The sequence below is a fragment of the Cyphomyrmex costatus genome, unplaced genomic scaffold (genome assembly GCF_001594065.2).
Source record: "Cyphomyrmex costatus isolate MS0001 unplaced genomic scaffold, Ccosl1.0 scaffold141, whole genome shotgun sequence".
Classification (NCBI taxonomy): domain Eukaryota; kingdom Metazoa; phylum Arthropoda; class Insecta; order Hymenoptera; family Formicidae; genus Cyphomyrmex; species Cyphomyrmex costatus.
In genome coordinates this window covers 508788-527489 of record NW_017275402.1, presented here as the reverse complement: position 1 = coordinate 527489, position 18702 = coordinate 508788, and the positions used below count along the sequence as shown (strand labels likewise).

Sequence of the window (18702 nt, the reverse complement as noted above, 5' to 3'; positions counted from 1 at the left end):
AAAGCTTCACTTTTTTAATAACCATTTGTGTTTCTATAGATTCAGCAAGGATATTGTTTTTTAGTGGTACACAAAGTAATATGTGTACCAAGAAATAAATCCTAACATGATTTTCGCCTCATTGGCGAGGAAAAAGAACGTACGGATTATGCCCTTAAAAAGCAGTCTTTTCGACAGTCTACAAGACAACTCTTCAGTTGTCTTCTGGCTGAAAGGATATCTAATACTTACCCAAGTGACCCTCTGCGGTCATTCTAAAGGACGCGGGACAAAATTCAACAAGACCAATGTGAAATATCTTGTTTACTCGATAACAATTTCGCCTCTTCCGGCGTGGAAGCACGACTGCGAAGTTATTGTACAAAAATTAAGTTCTGTTGTACACACCTAATATAGGTGTTAATATATAACTATTTACAGTTCTTTCAAATATTATGTACTAGAAAATTACTAAGAAACCATAGTATTTCTGATCCACCGTTAATCTCGAGTTCACTTCAATATTCATATTCAACGTGCCATTCATACAGCGCGAAGTTACATTTGAGGCACTTGTATTATCAAATTTACAGACGGATGTAAATCGTCACGCAGTAATTAAACGACGGGATAATGATTCGAGGAATTTCATCGCACGAAATACAAGCCGGAAGTTACGTAAATCCACGATCGATGAAAAAAATCACACTTTCGCGAAGAAGAGACAGATCGATCGCGAGCTTCTGCTCTCTTTGAAAAGTTCTTCCTTCATTTCTGCGTTTTCACTCTTTTTAGTTCCTTTATACCACGGAATAGTCCTCGATCAGAGTCTCGCCAAAATGCGTTACGACGTAGTCGTGATAATACATCATTATACAAAGTGGTTGCCCAATGATGAGACTTGCCCATACGACGATGTTGCCCCATCTGGCGCCGCAGTATCGTTCCGCCATCTTGCTCAACACCGACAGTGGTATCTAGAATGAACAATTAGCGTTGCACGACCGGAATTTCCGTACTTAGGAACGGACAGGGTAGATCTTGTACGTGCATACAAGATGTAGTGCACCGCGTAATTTCATGTAAAGCATAGCAAATGATGTTGCAACGTCTGAAATCCCGGAATATGAAATCTACATGACAATTAAAGACATATTAACTGACGTCTATTAACAGAGTAATTTAATCCTAGCTACTTTATATGTACGATATTCTTTATGCATATTTTTTCTCTGATTATGTTCAATTTATTTGGAATTACAGCTTGACTAGATTCTTTATTTCATTTTCCAGAATCAACAACAGCAATCTTCAACAATCCAGAATATTATTGTCTAAAGCCATAGTGTCTTTGAGGAATCAACAAGAATGTCTTGACAATAGAACCAATATTTGTGTGTGTGTGTGTGTGTATATGCACAATCAATAAGACGCGCAAAACAAAAGCGGGGAGCTCTTACCTGTCCCATCATACCCATAAACGCCCATATCTTGAACGTCTTCAAGGGTACACTGACGACATACTCGTGGAAGAAAGCGCTAAAAAAGAAAACAGTCAACGATGCCGTAGTTTTACCATAGCCCATTTCTACTACCGGAATATAGAGATGTCTGCAACATAAATATATCGTCAATAAAGTACAGTATATTTAAGTTATAAGTGGAAATTAGATTGATAAGAATAAATCAAGTCCTTGTTTTTCATTGGTTAGTTAATGTGCAATTAGAGTTAACTTGATAATAATGTTAAAATCGTATTTTTCTAGTTAGAGTTAATCACTGCTGGTTTTGTAGTAAATAACTTTTAAAGTCATCACTCAAATTTTCATTTGTAGATTTTGTTCAAAATATAAAATGCAAAAAATATTTTTATATTAGAATCATGTGAATTCTTTTCTTTGTTCTTGTCCTGTGATAGGTACTTTTATATCGGTCACGTAGTGACCTGGCAAAATTGCACATTTGATCTAATAGAAAACGATCCTAAAGGTTCAATCGATTAAAGATCCTGATTCTAATCGTAACGAACCTGGAAGAAGTATATTTAGAGCACGTTTCGCCTATTATGCCGATGCTATTATCACAAAGGAATACGCATTTCTACGGTATTCGTGCCCTCAGACGGTAGTTGTGTCACAGAATACATGCAAAAGTCGTTAGGCCGATAAGGTAAACAAAAAGTACGATGGTGCGAAGTCGCTTTAAAAAATTAAAGCAATATTCAGGAAAGTTTCGCAATATTTCGGTTTGGCAACATTCTACCATTATCGTTTTCGTTTGTATGACCAAACAAGTAGAATCGGGCAACTCGGGAAAGAGTCGTTAGCCGCTTGGCTATCAGTGAAGATACATCGGAAAGAGAGCAAAAATGCGGAAGAACGTGCTGAAAGAGAGAGAGAACGGAAAGCAAGAATACGAAAAGATAGCAGCAGGAAAGAGAGAACATTCAAAGGTGGGACGACGACAGTTCTAAGGATTTCGGGCCATGCACGTTTCGCCGCATCCTCAGAACTCTTGCTGAGATCCTTCCTCCGCATCGCGTCGTGCTTTCTTTTCCTTCAACTGAACGAGCGTCTCCTTCGCGCAAGACGTTCAGGAATATCTCCAGTTATGTAGGTATTATAAGCGCCGCGGGGAATAAACAGCCTTAAGTGCGCATCGCGATGCGTATCGGCTTTTCCCATTACAAACCTGAAAAGACGTCGGCAGTGGTCTCAGCGTTCTCGTCAACAACGACACACCTCTATGCGTCGTACCTCTCGCTCTGGGGAGCATTTCCATTTTCACCTCAACCACCCTGCACATTGCCGCGTATACCATGGCTGCGTGCCAGTCGCAGCTTGCAAATGCAACTGCGTATCTCAGTCCTGGCGAAAAAAAAAAAAAAAACGACCGACCGTAAGCAGGCAGGTGCGTCGCCGAGGTAAAAAGGAAACGCGAGCAGCGCCTGGGTTTGAAATTCATGTCGCGAAAACTCGCGCGGCGTCTCTTTAGCGATCCCTATTTTTCTCCATTTTTATGTCATTTAAAAAGGGAGCATGGCCAGTCATTCTCACGGTACGTGTCGCATTTTATAAGGGATGTTATAAAACAATCCCGCTCTTGTTATGCAGTGGTGGCTACTATTCCACATTACGTCATGTCTGTCGGAACTAACTTGAATAACGCGGTTCTCTTCAGTATGATCAAATTAAGTTTCTTCACAACAGAAATGTTACTCGAGCTTATTAATACTACGAGATATCAAAGGAAAACGTGGAGCCTTTATAAGAATGTCAAAGTATCTCGTCATAAAATTTCTAATATTCTACACGAAAAGCAGTAGATTGACTCTTTACACGACATTCATGGTAAACCTTGTGCAGTTTGTACGTGGCAATTCCGACGACTCCCTTTTCTCTCGGTCACATAATAAGAACTCCGTACGACCACTTTTATAGGGATTTAAACTTTCTTTTGGGCTACTTTCGAAGTACAAAGAACCGGTGCAGGCTCTTGAAAGGAGGTCGTCACTATGGGCTCGAGTTGTTAGGTGCACGTGCGATGGGTAACCGTAGAAGATGGAAGGCCCGCCGGAAAAGTCTTTCGGAAGTTCGCTGATTGTATTGAGCGGGGGATGTATAATCTAATGTGACGGCGACAGCCGAGATGTATGGGTTGAAGAAGACATTTTAGGCGGAATAAAAGGTTTTCGCAAGGAAGCCCATTCTTATAAAACGAAAAACTGTCTCTCATGTAATGTCTCGCGTAATGTCCTCATATATGTCCTCCTATATGTATAGCTATGTGAAAATTTGTACGTACAAGCTCGAGCTATTCTTACAATGTCGACAAGTTTATTAGGCTAATAAAATTTTTGTAATTTTACACAAAGAAAATTGACTGCACAAAAGTGTTAGAGACCAACATTTTTCCTTATCTGCTTGATGTTTGTATGTAATATAGGTAAGGCGTGTCGAAGTTACTAAGACGATACACGAATGTTACGTTGAAATGACGGTCATAGCTGTGAAATAACCTCAGCGAGAGGCGTATTGCATTATTATATAATCATGTTATCTCTACAGCCAAGTCAAAGGTGCAAAGTAAAGCGCCGGAAGAGTTTTTCCTTCTATAGCGCGGAAGGTAGGTACGCGAGAAGCTGAGTGTTACGGAACGGAGAGATGGCAAAGGGTAAATAGCATAAGGGAGTGGTATATAAGAGAAAGAGAGAGAAAGAGATAAAAACGGTTGAAGAAGTGGAAGAGATGAGGCCGTCACTACGTCGGACCTTTGATCGACTTTCCTCTGTTCAACCGAGGTTAAACTTTGTTAATAAGTATGCTCCTCTTTAAGAAGATTCAATTACATTTTTCACCAATAACGATAATGTGATCTAGCGTTCAGTCTATGCAAAATAAAAGAAGTTTTCGTGCATTGAAAACATCTGGCTGCATGCATTTTATGCGCATATATTCATTAATTACATTAAACTTTGTTCAATAAACGACGATATTATATTATCATTTTATTATATCTCTTCTTAATATGCTTTCTAATAATGCATATTAATTATCTTATATATGTAACTACCACATATAGCTCGATCATAGTTGTCATTTTATCATGTTCCTTCTTACAATTAATGAGCTTTCTAATAATCTAGTTATTATAATAATTCACTCAACTATATATCAATATGTTAAAAATGTCATAATAATCACATCATTGTTTCTAAATACGGCAATATTTCAACTAATAATATAACTATAATAATATTTTAATTAAAAAACATGTTTGTCAATCAATTAGAAAAATTTTTTTAATATTAGTATCAGTGCACCTTTTATCCTGATGAAATGAATGGCATAATTCACGAAACTTTGGCTTTAAAAATGAACAACACGGCAACACGGCGATGACTCGCAAACCTTCTGGTATTAACTTTCCCAGAAAACTAATACGTAAATATTGGAATAATAATTAAAAAAATAATTTTTCAATATGTATAATTGACCAATTATTATGCTTACCCTCAGATTAGCGCAAAAAAATATTTATATATGTATGAATCCAAATCAGCCTCTCTCACAAACATCATTCTTATTTTTGTGAACGAAGTAAATCGAATTAATTAAAAAAATATTTCTTCTGGTATAATTGAAGATAATACCCGTAAAAGTTTCAAATGCGTTATCAGTTTAAAAAATACTTATTATTAATATAAAATCAAACGAAAACTCTATTTTTATCGTTTAATTCTTTCAATAAACTGAATAAAAATAGCACAATCAGAAAATTATTTTCAACTAATTCTATAAAAATTGTAATAGAGAAGTTCTGGTATCAAGTATTGCTATGAATAGAACAGTTTACTCACCGCACAGCCCAACGATGTACCGGCATGTTCCAAGTTCTCCAGAACGTATCGATATTGTTGGCGTTCCACCAGTCACTGTAAAAATTCCGATCTGCAAAGTGTAGTAACTCGCCTAACAGATTTAGAGAGGAGTGAAATGTCAAGTAGAAGAAACAAAGCCATACTAGATGATTTGGTATCTGAAACAATAAAAAAAATTCAACATGTAAATGTAAATAGTTAGAATTATTACAATCACACAATGTCATTTATACAATAGAATCAAGAAGGAAAAGCTGTAAGTTAATCCGCTTATCAAGAATAGTAATGTATTAATCTGTTTAACTTAAAATAAACTTATTTATGTCTCGATGGTCAAATTCGTAAGATGCCCATACGGATTTCAGAAGATCCAGATTCGAATCGTAAGTGATATTTTTCACAATAAATTCACAATAAATAAATACTTTAAAAATACTTATTAATATAATATTAAATTGCTTTTTATTTTCACGTGTAATATTGCGTATTTCAGTTTCAATTTAACAATAAGTTTCACACTGACAAATAATCGACGTGCAATTAATTTAAACTAAAAATTGTAAAAATGTACACATATACTATTAGGCACCAAGACTCGCTTTGACCGAATATGGTTCTCTTCACTCATTAAAATTTATTTGTATATAATATTAATATTAATAAATATTATATAATATTCTATGAGTTCAGAGTTTCAATTGTGCGTTTCCAAAAATAAAATTCAAAACGTGCAATATTAAAATATATAAATTTTTATATTGGTATATTAAAAACGTGATATTCCATTTTGATATCAAATTCATAAATATAATATATTCACGATTTTATTTACAGAGAATACAATACAGGTTTTTTTCTATATTTACAAGAAAAAGAATTCGATCGTAAATTGAATAGTAATCATATGATGTTAAATACTTTTTATTATTTCTCTTTTAGTAATAATATTTATTTTATTAACATATTATGGGTATAAATAATTATAAGATTATGTAAAAAAGTAAGTTAATGTCGGTTTACAATAATGTAGATTAATTTTAATCTCAATTTAATTTACTCTTCGTCTTTTTTCTAATTTTTAGTGCATCGGTCGTAAATCTGAAAATTCGTAATTTAAAGTAATCGTAAGTAGAAAGATATTTATGTAATTTTTCTTGAACATCATTCACAGAAAGTATAATATCGACATATTCTTATTTTCTACAATACGTGAAAATAATGACATTTCATTGTAGAATTACGATTTGTGTTGGACCGTCGATATATCATTTGGCCGATTATATATCATATTTCATTGTAGATTTATTTTAAAATAATAGATTTTTTGAACATTTCTTATAATATCATAAATTGTTAATTAGACATTACAAGAAATTATATTTTTCTTTCTCAAAATATTTAAATCTTAAGATATTTAAATGTCAAGAATTATTAATAGAATTTAAAAATAGAATATGTTTATCGAAAAAAAAACATAGTAAATAGTAACTACGTTTACACTACAGACTACATCCCATTAATGGGATTTAATATAATAATATCTGTAATTGTGACCAGTTTATAAATATGGATGTTATTAAATTCGATTAAGAGTAATGGTGTAAATGTAATCAGTAGTACAAAAATTCTTGCAAACACGTGTAAGAACAGTAAGATGCGTTTGAAATGCAAACTGCAAGGAAAAAAGCCGCGATTATAAAAAATAAAAAAAATGATCAAAGCTTTTTCATACACATACATATGCAATGTATCATGTTCTTAATGGACTGAATAAAATGCGACACTCCATAATGACACCAAAAAAGTTAACTAAAACAAGGATAATCAGGGCGTGGAGACGAGCGTATTATTTACGCATCTGCAGATGAAAGTGAGGCGACTGTATAACGAACTTATAAATTATCCCGTCTGTTCCTTTAATTACGCTTTAATGGAAGTGACTTAGACCAAGCCTTTGATCATTTATCGCGTACATAATACGATGCTACATTAAAAGTCCTTGTCTATTTTATTGCAGCCCATATTTCCTTAATGTATGCTTCCTTTTTTAATACCTTTCAAAATTAAAGGGAAAGCAACACGTGATTTCATTGCTATGTAGATATATTATTACATTTCACTCTTTACGCACCTTTATTTTTTATTTCAACTTTAAGATTGATTGTTTTCCTTCTACCCAACATTCCCTCGTGGTGCAACGACAACCGAAATAAATGTTTCCGCATCAAAGAAGTAGCGACAAAAAGAAAAAGAAGAGAAGAAAGAAAGGTATGGGCTCGACCTCAGTATCAGACAAATACTTTCGCGAAAATTTCTCGACGTACCGCTCGCTTCCATGACGAAGAATTTCGAAGTTATTTCGTTTCGGATGCCATTTCGAGGCCGCCGAGTCGCGGTATCATCCGCGTGCTTCCACCGAGCTCTCTCACGCGAAGCAAAGGACTTAATAATGTTGCCAGGCACAAAGGTCAAGTCTCTTGTGCCGCGAGGCATTCGTGGCACTTTCGCGAAAAAAAAAAAGGACAGAAAGCCCTCAGCACTTCCTCCTGGTTCCTGTAGCAGCCTCTTCCGGCGTCCACGTAGTCCGGGAAAACTTACCCCGGCGTTTTAATTTCGTTTACTTGAGGATGCTATATCCGAAGAAGAAAGAGGGTTGAGAGGGGAAAAAAATAGTGGCACAGAGACTACAGCAGAAGTCAGTGAATCGTTTGAGACACGTCGACGATACCACAAAGGAAAAAGCGGTAAACTTCAAGCTGCTTTTTTGACCAAAGGCTATCTAAAAAGGAAGTGCTTTTCTCTTCAAGCAGTTATATGAGAAATGTAAAATTTTTTCGAAAGAATAAAAATGCGCCCAATTCTAGGAACTTCCTTCTTTTGATAATCCCTGAATTTTTATATTTATTTTAATAAATATTTGTGACACACACACACATACATATCAATCTTTGAATTCTTAGATCTTTTAAAGTTGAAATTTAGCCATTAATCCCTTTTCCCTTTAAACTCTTTAAATCTGAATAAGTGAATAATCACTGATGTCAGTCTTAAGTATATCACTGGTAACCAGGAATGAGACGTGAAATTCCTTACCTATAAGTTAATTTTGATTTTACCTAATTGAAAGCTAATTGAAATCATTTACTCGAACAAGTAACCTTATTTTAGTGTTTAAATTCAATGTACATGATATTGGAAGATTGAAATTAACATACAAAAATCGTAATATTTTAATTATATAATACTCAAACTTTCTCTCTTTCTAAGTTGAATTTAATTGATTATATCCAGTGCCAAGTATATCACTGATTGAGATTTAGAGAAAAGATATACCCTTTATTGAGAGTTAATTGTATATAGATGATTGATCAATGTAAGGAAGAAATACAATACTGAAACCAGCAAAAAGTTCCTATAAAACATTATCCACGAGTCGCGCGAACAGGAGAGCCGTTCATTCATATTGATGCGCGGCTCAAACATTGATTCCCATGCAAGAAACCAGCAATACCGTTCGATTCGTGTTTGATCCCATCGCCGGCCGCATAACATTAATGCGTGCTTGGCTTACGTGCACCATCCGCCAGTCGATTTTCATCGATAATGCAGGAATATCGTATTACGAGGCGCTGCGGACGATCCGTGAGATTTTCTACATGCGCGTAGTACAGATCCACGTATTCGCGTCATTAGTAGTCGTTGAGGAAAAAAAGTAGGAGAATAAGTCGACCTGCCTAAGCGCGTGCATCGCATTACGTTGGCAATCGATATTTTCCATTTTCTTCCCGATCGCTGACATTACCCTTCCCCTCAGCTGCCATTCTCTCTCCATGTCCCGAGGGTGCACAACGTGTACCTGTCTATCGGAGACGTTTACGCTTACTAGGTCTAGAAGGACATTAACATGTGAAAGGTATAACCCAGTAATAACGGTCGGGATAGAGAATGTAAATGAGGGCGGATTGAATTTTTTAACTTTATCGAGAGTCAGCTATTGGCTTGCGAGCAGGAGAGTGGGGTTATATTTCACAAAGTATGTAAATGTTGAATATAATCGAAATTGCGACTCAAGATTGTTCAAAAAGATTCGTATTAAGGGTATAGATATTGATCAATTGCAAATAGGTACTTAGATATTCATGTCATTGCCCAAACATATTTTAAAGATATAATATAGAAATAATAACGTTATGAGTATTCTGATATTTCTTTTGGCTTGGCATGATCAACCGTTATAAAAAATTTCACTCATATTTATTGAGGCGCGAAAATATGTTTCACATAGTCGAAAGGATTACATGTCAGAAATTAGATTGTGTCCATCACTATATTGCAATCCTTGTGATCGATAGATAAAAGCGACGAGGTATAATCGGCCATTATAGTCGTTTTGCACTTCGGGTGATTTTCAAAGTCAAAGGGATTTCGGAACGAGGCACTGACACGCGGGCGTGTGCAAAAGGCGAGATCGAGCCGAGAAAGAGAGCTGGGAGCAAAAGAGAGAAAGGACCTCATTGGCAAAGCGGACTGCGGGAAAATTGCGTTTCCCCATTACGACGAGATTAAAGTCCCGTCCTGCATTGCAGTTCCGCCCTGTTTCTTCCGGTGCCACCCTCGTACATAAGAACCGCAATTAACCCACGATGGTCACACTGATCCCGAGGTCCATGGTCCCTCGCGGCTATTTGCGGTGTAAACGAAAAGTAAGGGTGCGCGAAAGATCGAGGGAACGGACTTAGTCCGGCGATCGGCAAACAATTATTTTTCCTCCACGTGCGCAAGGACAAATAGAATGTCGCGGCTGTCGCAAATGAGCAATCCTTTGCCTTGCCTTCGTGGAAAGAGATGTTACTTCTACACGAAGAAATTTATTTTGCCCCGAGGCTGTTGCGTGTGTGTGTGTGTGTGTGCGTGTACGTGTGTTTTTCCTCTCTCTATCGCACGTTATTAAAAGATACGCCAAAGGCTTTTTTCTGTTTCAATATGTGGCCAATGTTACTCTTATTTCAAAACTTTAATCTAGTCCAAGTAAAGAGTAGAAGCGTAATATCCTTTTAGACACGGCTTTTTTTTCTTGTGCGCCTAAATTTATTTTAGTATTATACGGAAAGAATTATTTCTTAGAATTTACCCTGAAAATGTAGTTAAGGTACAATATAATATTTTGAAGATTTCTACCATGCATTTTAGTAAAATTAATCAAACTTATTTTATATTTGATTAATGAATGTGAGAGTTTTACATAAAAATTCTTCGAAATATAATGTTGTTCCACAATTATCATATTTTCAGGGTAAATTTTAAGAAATAATTCTTTCGTGTATAAATATTTGCTCTAGTATCTAAATTCGTCATATTTTATTGACTTTTGTCGTTGATGGCGAACAGATGAATTAACTGGAATCAGATTTTACTATTATATATATTAAAACACTGTAAAATCCATATTACAATTACATAAACATAATTACAAGTGATCGTAACTGTACACTGAGAAAAAACACTTGAAAATTTATATTTGTGAAAAACATATTTATTTTACTGTAATAAATCTCTATTTAAATATGGCGAAATAAAATTTTATTCCTAGCAAATAAACCATTTCTATTTTATTTTTTTTTTATAATTAATGAGATATATTTCACAGAAATATATATTTTGTCATCACAATTCAATTTTTTCCTAATTAATATCGAAGAAAACATCGTAAATGACATTTGCTTCGTAATATTTCGACAGTCTTGTCTCACACAATCAGTATAGGAATTGACCAATTACAGTTGAATATTCTCCTCATATTCGACTACAATTGATCAATTCTTATATAACTACAATCATTTACAACGACACTTACGCAATTGTAAAATGGACTTAGAACTATAAAAATTATTAAAATTGTATCGTATAATCACATTTCGGTGAGGCTTTCGTAAATATAACAAGCTTACATATTTATTTTACATCCCCTTTATAGTCAAGTGTTGAAATGCCTCAGTGGAAAAGGTCGGTCGACGCGAGTCGACGAGCAGGCCGATAATTAACAGTGGAGCGCAGTCAGATCAATTAACGTGAAGTGAACGAAAGTTCCATAACAAAACTCGGTCATGCACGACCGTCGGTCTGCTGTTTTAATCGCAAGTAATCGACGTCTAGCGAACGGCCGGACGCGACGGGCTAGTTTACCGCGCGCCGTTATACACGCTCCCGAGGACAGTCGCTTTGGGACGAATTTATATAATTGAATTCGGTTCACTGAACTCCGCCCAGCACTCGAAACACTACGGCCGGCCAGTTCCGATCCGGAGCAACCGGACTAACGAGAGAATAACAAGCAACGGCGAACGAACGGATGCGGAATCGCTCGGGCCGGTCTGAATGTCGAAGAGTAGCGAAGCGTGTCGGAAGCGCGATGCAAGAACACGAAAATAAAGACACGATGAGTGCTATGACGCTCGCATGAACGAACTATCGCATTGCACATATACTGGTCCATTTTTTCAGTTCTTTACTTTTTTTGTACGTTCTCGATATGCGGAGAAAGCAATCATGTGTTTGTTCAACTGTACAGATACAGGAATTAAAAAATATAAAGTCTATCTGTATTCTCACAAAAAATAGTTACATAATATAATTTGAATATCGAAAGAAATTAATTTTATATAATGCTAAGATAATTTCAAATAAAGTTTGTTTCTGACAAAAATTTCTTTCTATAAGATTACCAATAGTTTGAAGATTAAACTACGGCGAGGAAAAGATCAACTAGAAATTTAACAAGAAGTTATCGTTGAAAGTAAAGGCTCTTCTACGGAGTCTATAAAAATGCATAACCGGTTATTTCAAACAGATTATGTTCTCTTAGATAGATTTATACTGTTCCGATATTCACTTTCCAGCAACTGCTTTTATAGTGGCAGAAAAAACAGGCGAATCGGAAGTATCGGGACATCTTTGGCATATCGTTGTGCATCGATCTCCCCGCGGACTTGGCGACAAACGACCTTTTTCCATCGTCGAGCGTGCATATTTCACTCGGAAGCGTCACGGGAATACGGCCGACGCACGACGAAACTTAAATCAGGAATTCATAGATTCCGACGTACTTCCTGCGAGGGCCCCGAAGCTCTTACAGAATCCTCTCTGTATCCCTTCCCGAACTCGCTCTTCCTTGAAGAAACACAACATTCCTATTTCACGTTTCCGCGGATAGCTTATTTTATTTTCCGACGTGCAACAGATCCAACTTATCGTAAAGTAAAGATCACTAACCAAGAAGCTAATCGTTTCTCATTACCTCCGATTCTTTTAGATAAAAGAAAAAACCGTTGAAAGAACATAAGCGAATAAACTGACGAATAAAATATACAGCATCGGATTAGCGAGATACACGAATAGTTATGAATAATCTTACAGATTTTGAATATTCTTGTTATCTATTTAGCAATTCTATCTTAAGTATTCCGGATTATGTTCTTGGTAAATGTTCGCACAAGAAAGTTAGCGCCAGCTTGCAGACTTATGCACGGAATAGATTTACAACGCGTTATATTAAGCGTAGCATTTATCGACGACACGTAGTTTAATACAAGTTTTCTCTATCCCGCGTTCTGTCGAACGAGTTCGTAGTCGTGGCAAAACTCAGGTGGAAACTGCGTTTTGTTGCGGAAGGGGAGAGATTGAATTCGCAAATATTGCCTCAAGACTTTCTTCGTAAGAAGCATATTGAGGAAAAAGGGCGACAATCTAGCACTGAAAGTTGAAAGTATCTATATACACTATCTTTCTCTTTTCTTCACAAATAAGACATAAAAACAGTATCGAAATATGACGATGAATCTAAATTATCACTACACAAAGAGGACAATTTTGTTGGAGCACTTAGAAATTTAGCCAGATACAGATTTGAAAATAATTGTGTCGGACCATCGAAATAATTAGAGCGCTCAAACTTGTTACTAGACTATTAAAACTTTTTGCAGTATTACTTATCATACTTGAAATTCCTACGTAATTATTTTGATGGTCCAACAAAGTTATTTTCAGATTTGTATCTACCTAAATTTTTAAGAACTTTAGCAAAATCGTTCTTTCTGTGTAATTATAAGAAAACTTTTTGTTTGAACTGGAAATTGTAAAATTCATACATAAAATATTAAAGCACCAAGACTCGCTTTGGCCAAATAAAATGATTATTTGTGTAGAAAACTTTCAAGAGCTAAACTTTCGTATATTATTATCTTCATATTCTTTTAGCATATATATGTTAAAATAATACAAATGCTTAACAATTTTGTGTAATAAATTATATGTATGCAAATTAATACAAAAGAATAAAATTGACATTATATTTACACACGATTGAAAAGTCGTATGTATAACATCTCTGAAACGATGATAAAAACCTTTACTTATAAATGTTAAACAAATTATGTCAAAATTTCTTATTGTATTTTATCTGATTGACGTATATTACTATAATCATGCTGACACACCGAATTAACAATATTGCCAATTTAATTTGTTTGATTTTCTTGGTGCGTTTTCTTTTAGAAATTTTGACATAATTTGTTTAACATTTATAAGTAAAGGTTTTTATCATCGTTTCAGAGATGTTATACATACGACTTTTCAATCGTGTGTAAATATAATGTCAATTTTCTATGAAGACTCGCAGGAGTAAATGAAGACTGTACGAATAATCTTTCGACGATTGATTTTGTTCCGCCGTTTTTTAATGTCTGAGGAGGGCTCAATCCGAGAGCCGAAACGTGTAACACATTTATATTTATTATCTATTTTTTATTTTTTGTTTTTTATTTATTATCTCGTTTTAAAGGCGAATTATTGTTAAGCGATGTCTAAATTAGTAGTGACTAATTAAATGTTTTATTGTTTAAACGAATACCTTTTTTGACTCATATCGCCCTTGACATCATTTATTTATTTTTATATGTATGCAGTAATGTCTACTTATTGATGTTATAAAAAAAATATTTGCTGCCTTTGAGGACATCTTCTAAGTTTACCTTACAACAAAGCTTTAAAAAATGGTTGACTTACCATCTATTTCGGACACACGGTACGAGCTTATAAATTTGCACATGTATACATAGACTCATATATGCGTACTCACCGCTAGCTTGAGAAGACGCTCGGAGGCCTTGGCTACGTCCATATTCTGCAACACAAATGAGAGAGGCACGAGATTATTAATGTAGAAGGTAAATACGTGGGAAACGTGTGGAGAAGAGATGCGTTAAGAGAAAGAGGGGCTAGGAATGAGGCAGATATGCCCTAAAGCTGAACGCAAAACAAATGCGAGTTAGGAGGGTAGGCGTGAGAGGGTGAAACGTGTTACCAACTACAAAACGTAACTTTCTAATTGGGTTTAAGATTGTAAATACGATATACCCCCTAAGATCGTCGAAGCTAAATCACTTCACATTTCGCGCATTTAGAATTACACAATTCGAAATTTCCAAAAAACATTACATTCGAGCGTGATGTAAATTTTGAGTTGTGCATAACAGTTAAAATCAAATCGATGAATCGTCAGTTCTTCTGAATCAAAAGGCTGCAATATTTATACGTATCTCTATACAACGTGTTACGCTCTGTTGCAACACAATTAAAGGTTTACTTACGGATGAACGCCCACGCGAAATTAGATTAACGTCACTATCGAGGAAGCAAACCGCAAAATTTAATCCGCGTGTCGAAATGCGGTTATATGATATCGTTACTATTCTGTTATTATTTGAGGAATATCGTTTTATACAGCATTTATATCTTCGACAACTACATCAATCAAGAATAATGATGCGATTAAAATAAAAAGCATTAGCGTATTGAGTAAAATTTATTAAAAGGTTATCAATCTTTTGTGAAGATATAAAAATTAAATAAAAAATAATGCTTTTATAAGTATTACTTAATTATGACTAAATTAAAGAGAATATTTGATTTATTAAATAAAACATATAGAAACATAATCTTCTAATTATATCTGTATTTATTTCTTAATGTAGTTTTCAGATATTGAATACATTTCTACCAACGATTAACAAGTTTTAAACATCACAGGAGAAATCAAGAATTAAACTGAATCTTATTACACATTTTAGAGATTATTTCTGTTTTATTTATTATGGAAAGATTTATTTATTAAAATATTCCAATCCAGCCGAATAATGTTTATAGAAGCATTACTTTTCATTAGATTACTGTAACTCAATAATTCAATCGTTACATTTTAGATGTTTTAATCCAACTATTTTATTGTATATATTCTCTCTCTCTCTCTCTCTCTCTCTCTCTCTCTCTCTCTCTCTCTCTCTCTCTCTCTTAATTAAATCTCAAAAACTAGTCCTTGCTCCTTGCGATATCGCAAATTATCATTTGAAAGCGTTTTGATTCAATTGCATTAACTTTTAAAAGTTATAAAGTTGGAAGAGTACACAAAAAAAAGATTTAATCTTAATGATATTTTTATACGTTATTTAAATATATACATTCGCTGAAGTTCCTTATTTATATATTGCTATTTGTTATTACATTTCATTATAAAATATCATTATTTAAAAGTAAATTTGTAACAAAAAATTCATCTTTATTCGGATATATTTAAACAATAAATAACAATATCTGTCCATCCTTAAATATGTTATTGATATCCAAATTGGGATAACATATGTTTATCGAAAACAGAATTTCATGTATCGAACATAATTAAATTTAATATGTGAATCCACAATTGAACAGTAGAATTAATCAACAAAGTTTAATAGAGGTTCAGATGTTGTTAATGTACATATGACATATTATTAAATCAAACAAACTTTTAATTAAATTTAATAATAATTCCATATCGGGAAAAGACGCCCGAATACTTCCTTTCCTCGATATAGATTTATACTCGGTATACGGCGAACAAGCGGCTTCCTACCGATGAATTGATATTTCGTGCACGGCGCTAATTGAACACGAGGAAAGGAAGTCGTCCCTCCGGCGTTTCGCTTAAGTGGCGGTTGTCGAGAGGTCCCTCCAAATGCTACAACAACCACCCAACCGCGCTTGTATACTAGGTTTGCAAATAAATACCTTCAGAGCTTCCACGCGACTTCAACACATCATTACTATGCGTGTATGCACGCGCCAATGGCCGCATTCCTCCTTAAACAGCGGCATCTCTTTGTAGAATGTAAAGGGAAGTCGTGATTCTCGAAATACTTCGTTTGTAGCAAAATATATATATACAGCAATATATTATATATAGCAAAATATATTTTTTCATTCAATAAATTCTTTTCTCTCAACACACTTAAATTTAAGTAAACATATTTCTAGTTATAATTTTTTTATAATACTATAATTATAGTATCTTTATTTACTTTTCTAAATAAATCTAACCGTTTTCGCTGTAATTAACAGAAATGTAATCTATAGAAATAAACATTTAAAAATTAATTAAATATTTATATTTATTAAAAATATATATAAATAAATTAAATATTTATTTTGATATTTTTGCTCTGTTTATAAGATTTATCTTTATTTCTATATTTTTAATTAAATGATATCGTTTCAGTTCGTAGCCATTCTAATTTATTTCGAATTTTATTCTTATTGAATCATATTATTATTATTTTATGTTAAATATTTAGTAAATTAAAAGTGATAATGTATTTCATTTACCGGTAAATAATATGACAATGAAACACACGCAACTAGATCATGCTAATTGCAATTATCGTGACGTATTGCCATTATTACAGTTAATATTCTGCAGCATGACAATATCATAATGCTAATTAAATTAGTCGCGTTTGTCGCTGTTGCGACAGAATAAACAGAAAAATGGCAAAGGTGAGATACAGAATGATACTGTTAGCCAGTGATCCGCAAGGTAATGCGTCACATGAAATGATTAACGTGCTGTATATTCTATCTGCTTATATCACTGATAAATGATATATTCAATTATTGTAATTTTATCGTCATAAATAGAAACTTGGAGAACAATTGCGGCGAATTCGGTTTGGAAAGATGCGATTTAATCGAGTGGCACTAAAATTTAAGCACTGTATCGTAAACAAATGTTAACGTCTCAAAGAAAATGATTTTTTTTACGACAGCAACAAGTTGTCCCAACGAGGATTCCACGTTTCCTTAGCGCCAACTTTACAGCTCGGTTTAATGAGGCACGATACGTTACGCGGTCTGATAATTACGAGCTGGGGCAAGTGGCGAGCTCAGCTTGCACCGTGCATCTACTATAAAACGCAGCCTTCTTGCGTGTAATTGAACGATTAAAAGAAGCTTCTTAAGAAAAAACGGTGATAAAAGGGATTTAGAGGACGCAGAAATAATTGTTAATGGCAAAAATCTATTATAAAACGCCATTATCAATATAAAATCGCTAACACAAGCGCTTTGCAGGAACGAATTAGTTGAATTTGTATTCTCATAGAATCACAGCGACCCGAATGATTGCATTCCGCACCAGAGTGCGAGGGTGCTCGGTTGTGATTCGAGAGAACCTTCGCGAATGAATAGCAGCACTCGAGATGCAGACGAAAGAAGGGGAAAGTGAAGGGCAATTCGAGGGATCGAAAATAAAAGCAGGATAGATTTTCCTCCGGACGATCACGTCCAAAACGTCACGTAGATATCCGAACCGCATTTTTCCCTCTTTTCCTTCTCTTATTCCATTTCTTATTCGTTCTCTTTATCCATCTTGTTTCCGCCGCGTTTGTGCAACGCGAACGATCAAAGCATTGGTTTGTGAATGAAGAGTAAAGGCGTGTGAAAAGAAACTGCTTTTCACCATGCATTGTGATTCTTATATCTTCGTAAAGAATAGTACTCCTTACAAGATATATTTATTTACAGACATACAGAGGATAATAAATTGAATATATCATGATCGCAAAAATATCAATAAAATATCCGTTAAATAATCATGCAGGGTGCACAAAATGTCGTACCATTTAATCATGTTGTTAAAAAAGTATACTTGTGTCGTATCGGTTCATTTAACTGTGTGAGCAAATGTTACACTTCGTAAACATTTTATTAGGTATCAAAGTCGAAATTAGACAAAAATAAAGATGTGTATATTAGTTTATGGATAAAGGTCTTATATTTAAGACAAACAGTATGGCAATGGTGTGCCATCCTGTAAATTAAAGTTAATAAGGTATTAAAAGCGAGAAGATATCTGCCAATATATTTAAAAAGCGCAAAGTCGAGAAGCTGTAAATTTTTCTTTTCGCAACATTTCCCTCCTTCAAGACCTTTATCCGTCATCTTTATTCGATATAGTCGAGTGTTACAGCTTTCCG

General features: G+C 34.5%; 1 protein-coding gene across 2 annotated transcripts in view; it reads right to left on the bottom strand.

Annotated features, from left to right (window-relative positions):
- Positions 1-425: 425 nt before the first annotated feature.
- Positions 426-18702, bottom strand: part of mdy (diacylglycerol O-acyltransferase) — a 104050-nt gene continuing 85773 nt past the window's right edge. The window contains exons 9-12 of one of the 2 annotated variants that reach the window (XM_018551521.1): positions 14493-14537; positions 5339-5517; positions 1440-1590; positions 426-956 (exon numbers count right to left, since the gene is read on the bottom strand). In XM_018551521.1, coding sequence (XP_018407023.1) covers positions 780-956; positions 1440-1590; positions 5339-5517; positions 14493-14537 — 552 coding nt within the window. In that variant the 3' untranslated portion in view covers positions 426-779. The remainder of the gene's footprint in view (positions 957-1439; positions 1591-5338; positions 5518-14492; positions 14538-18702) is intronic. The other variant, XM_018551523.1, reaches the window with a different exon arrangement.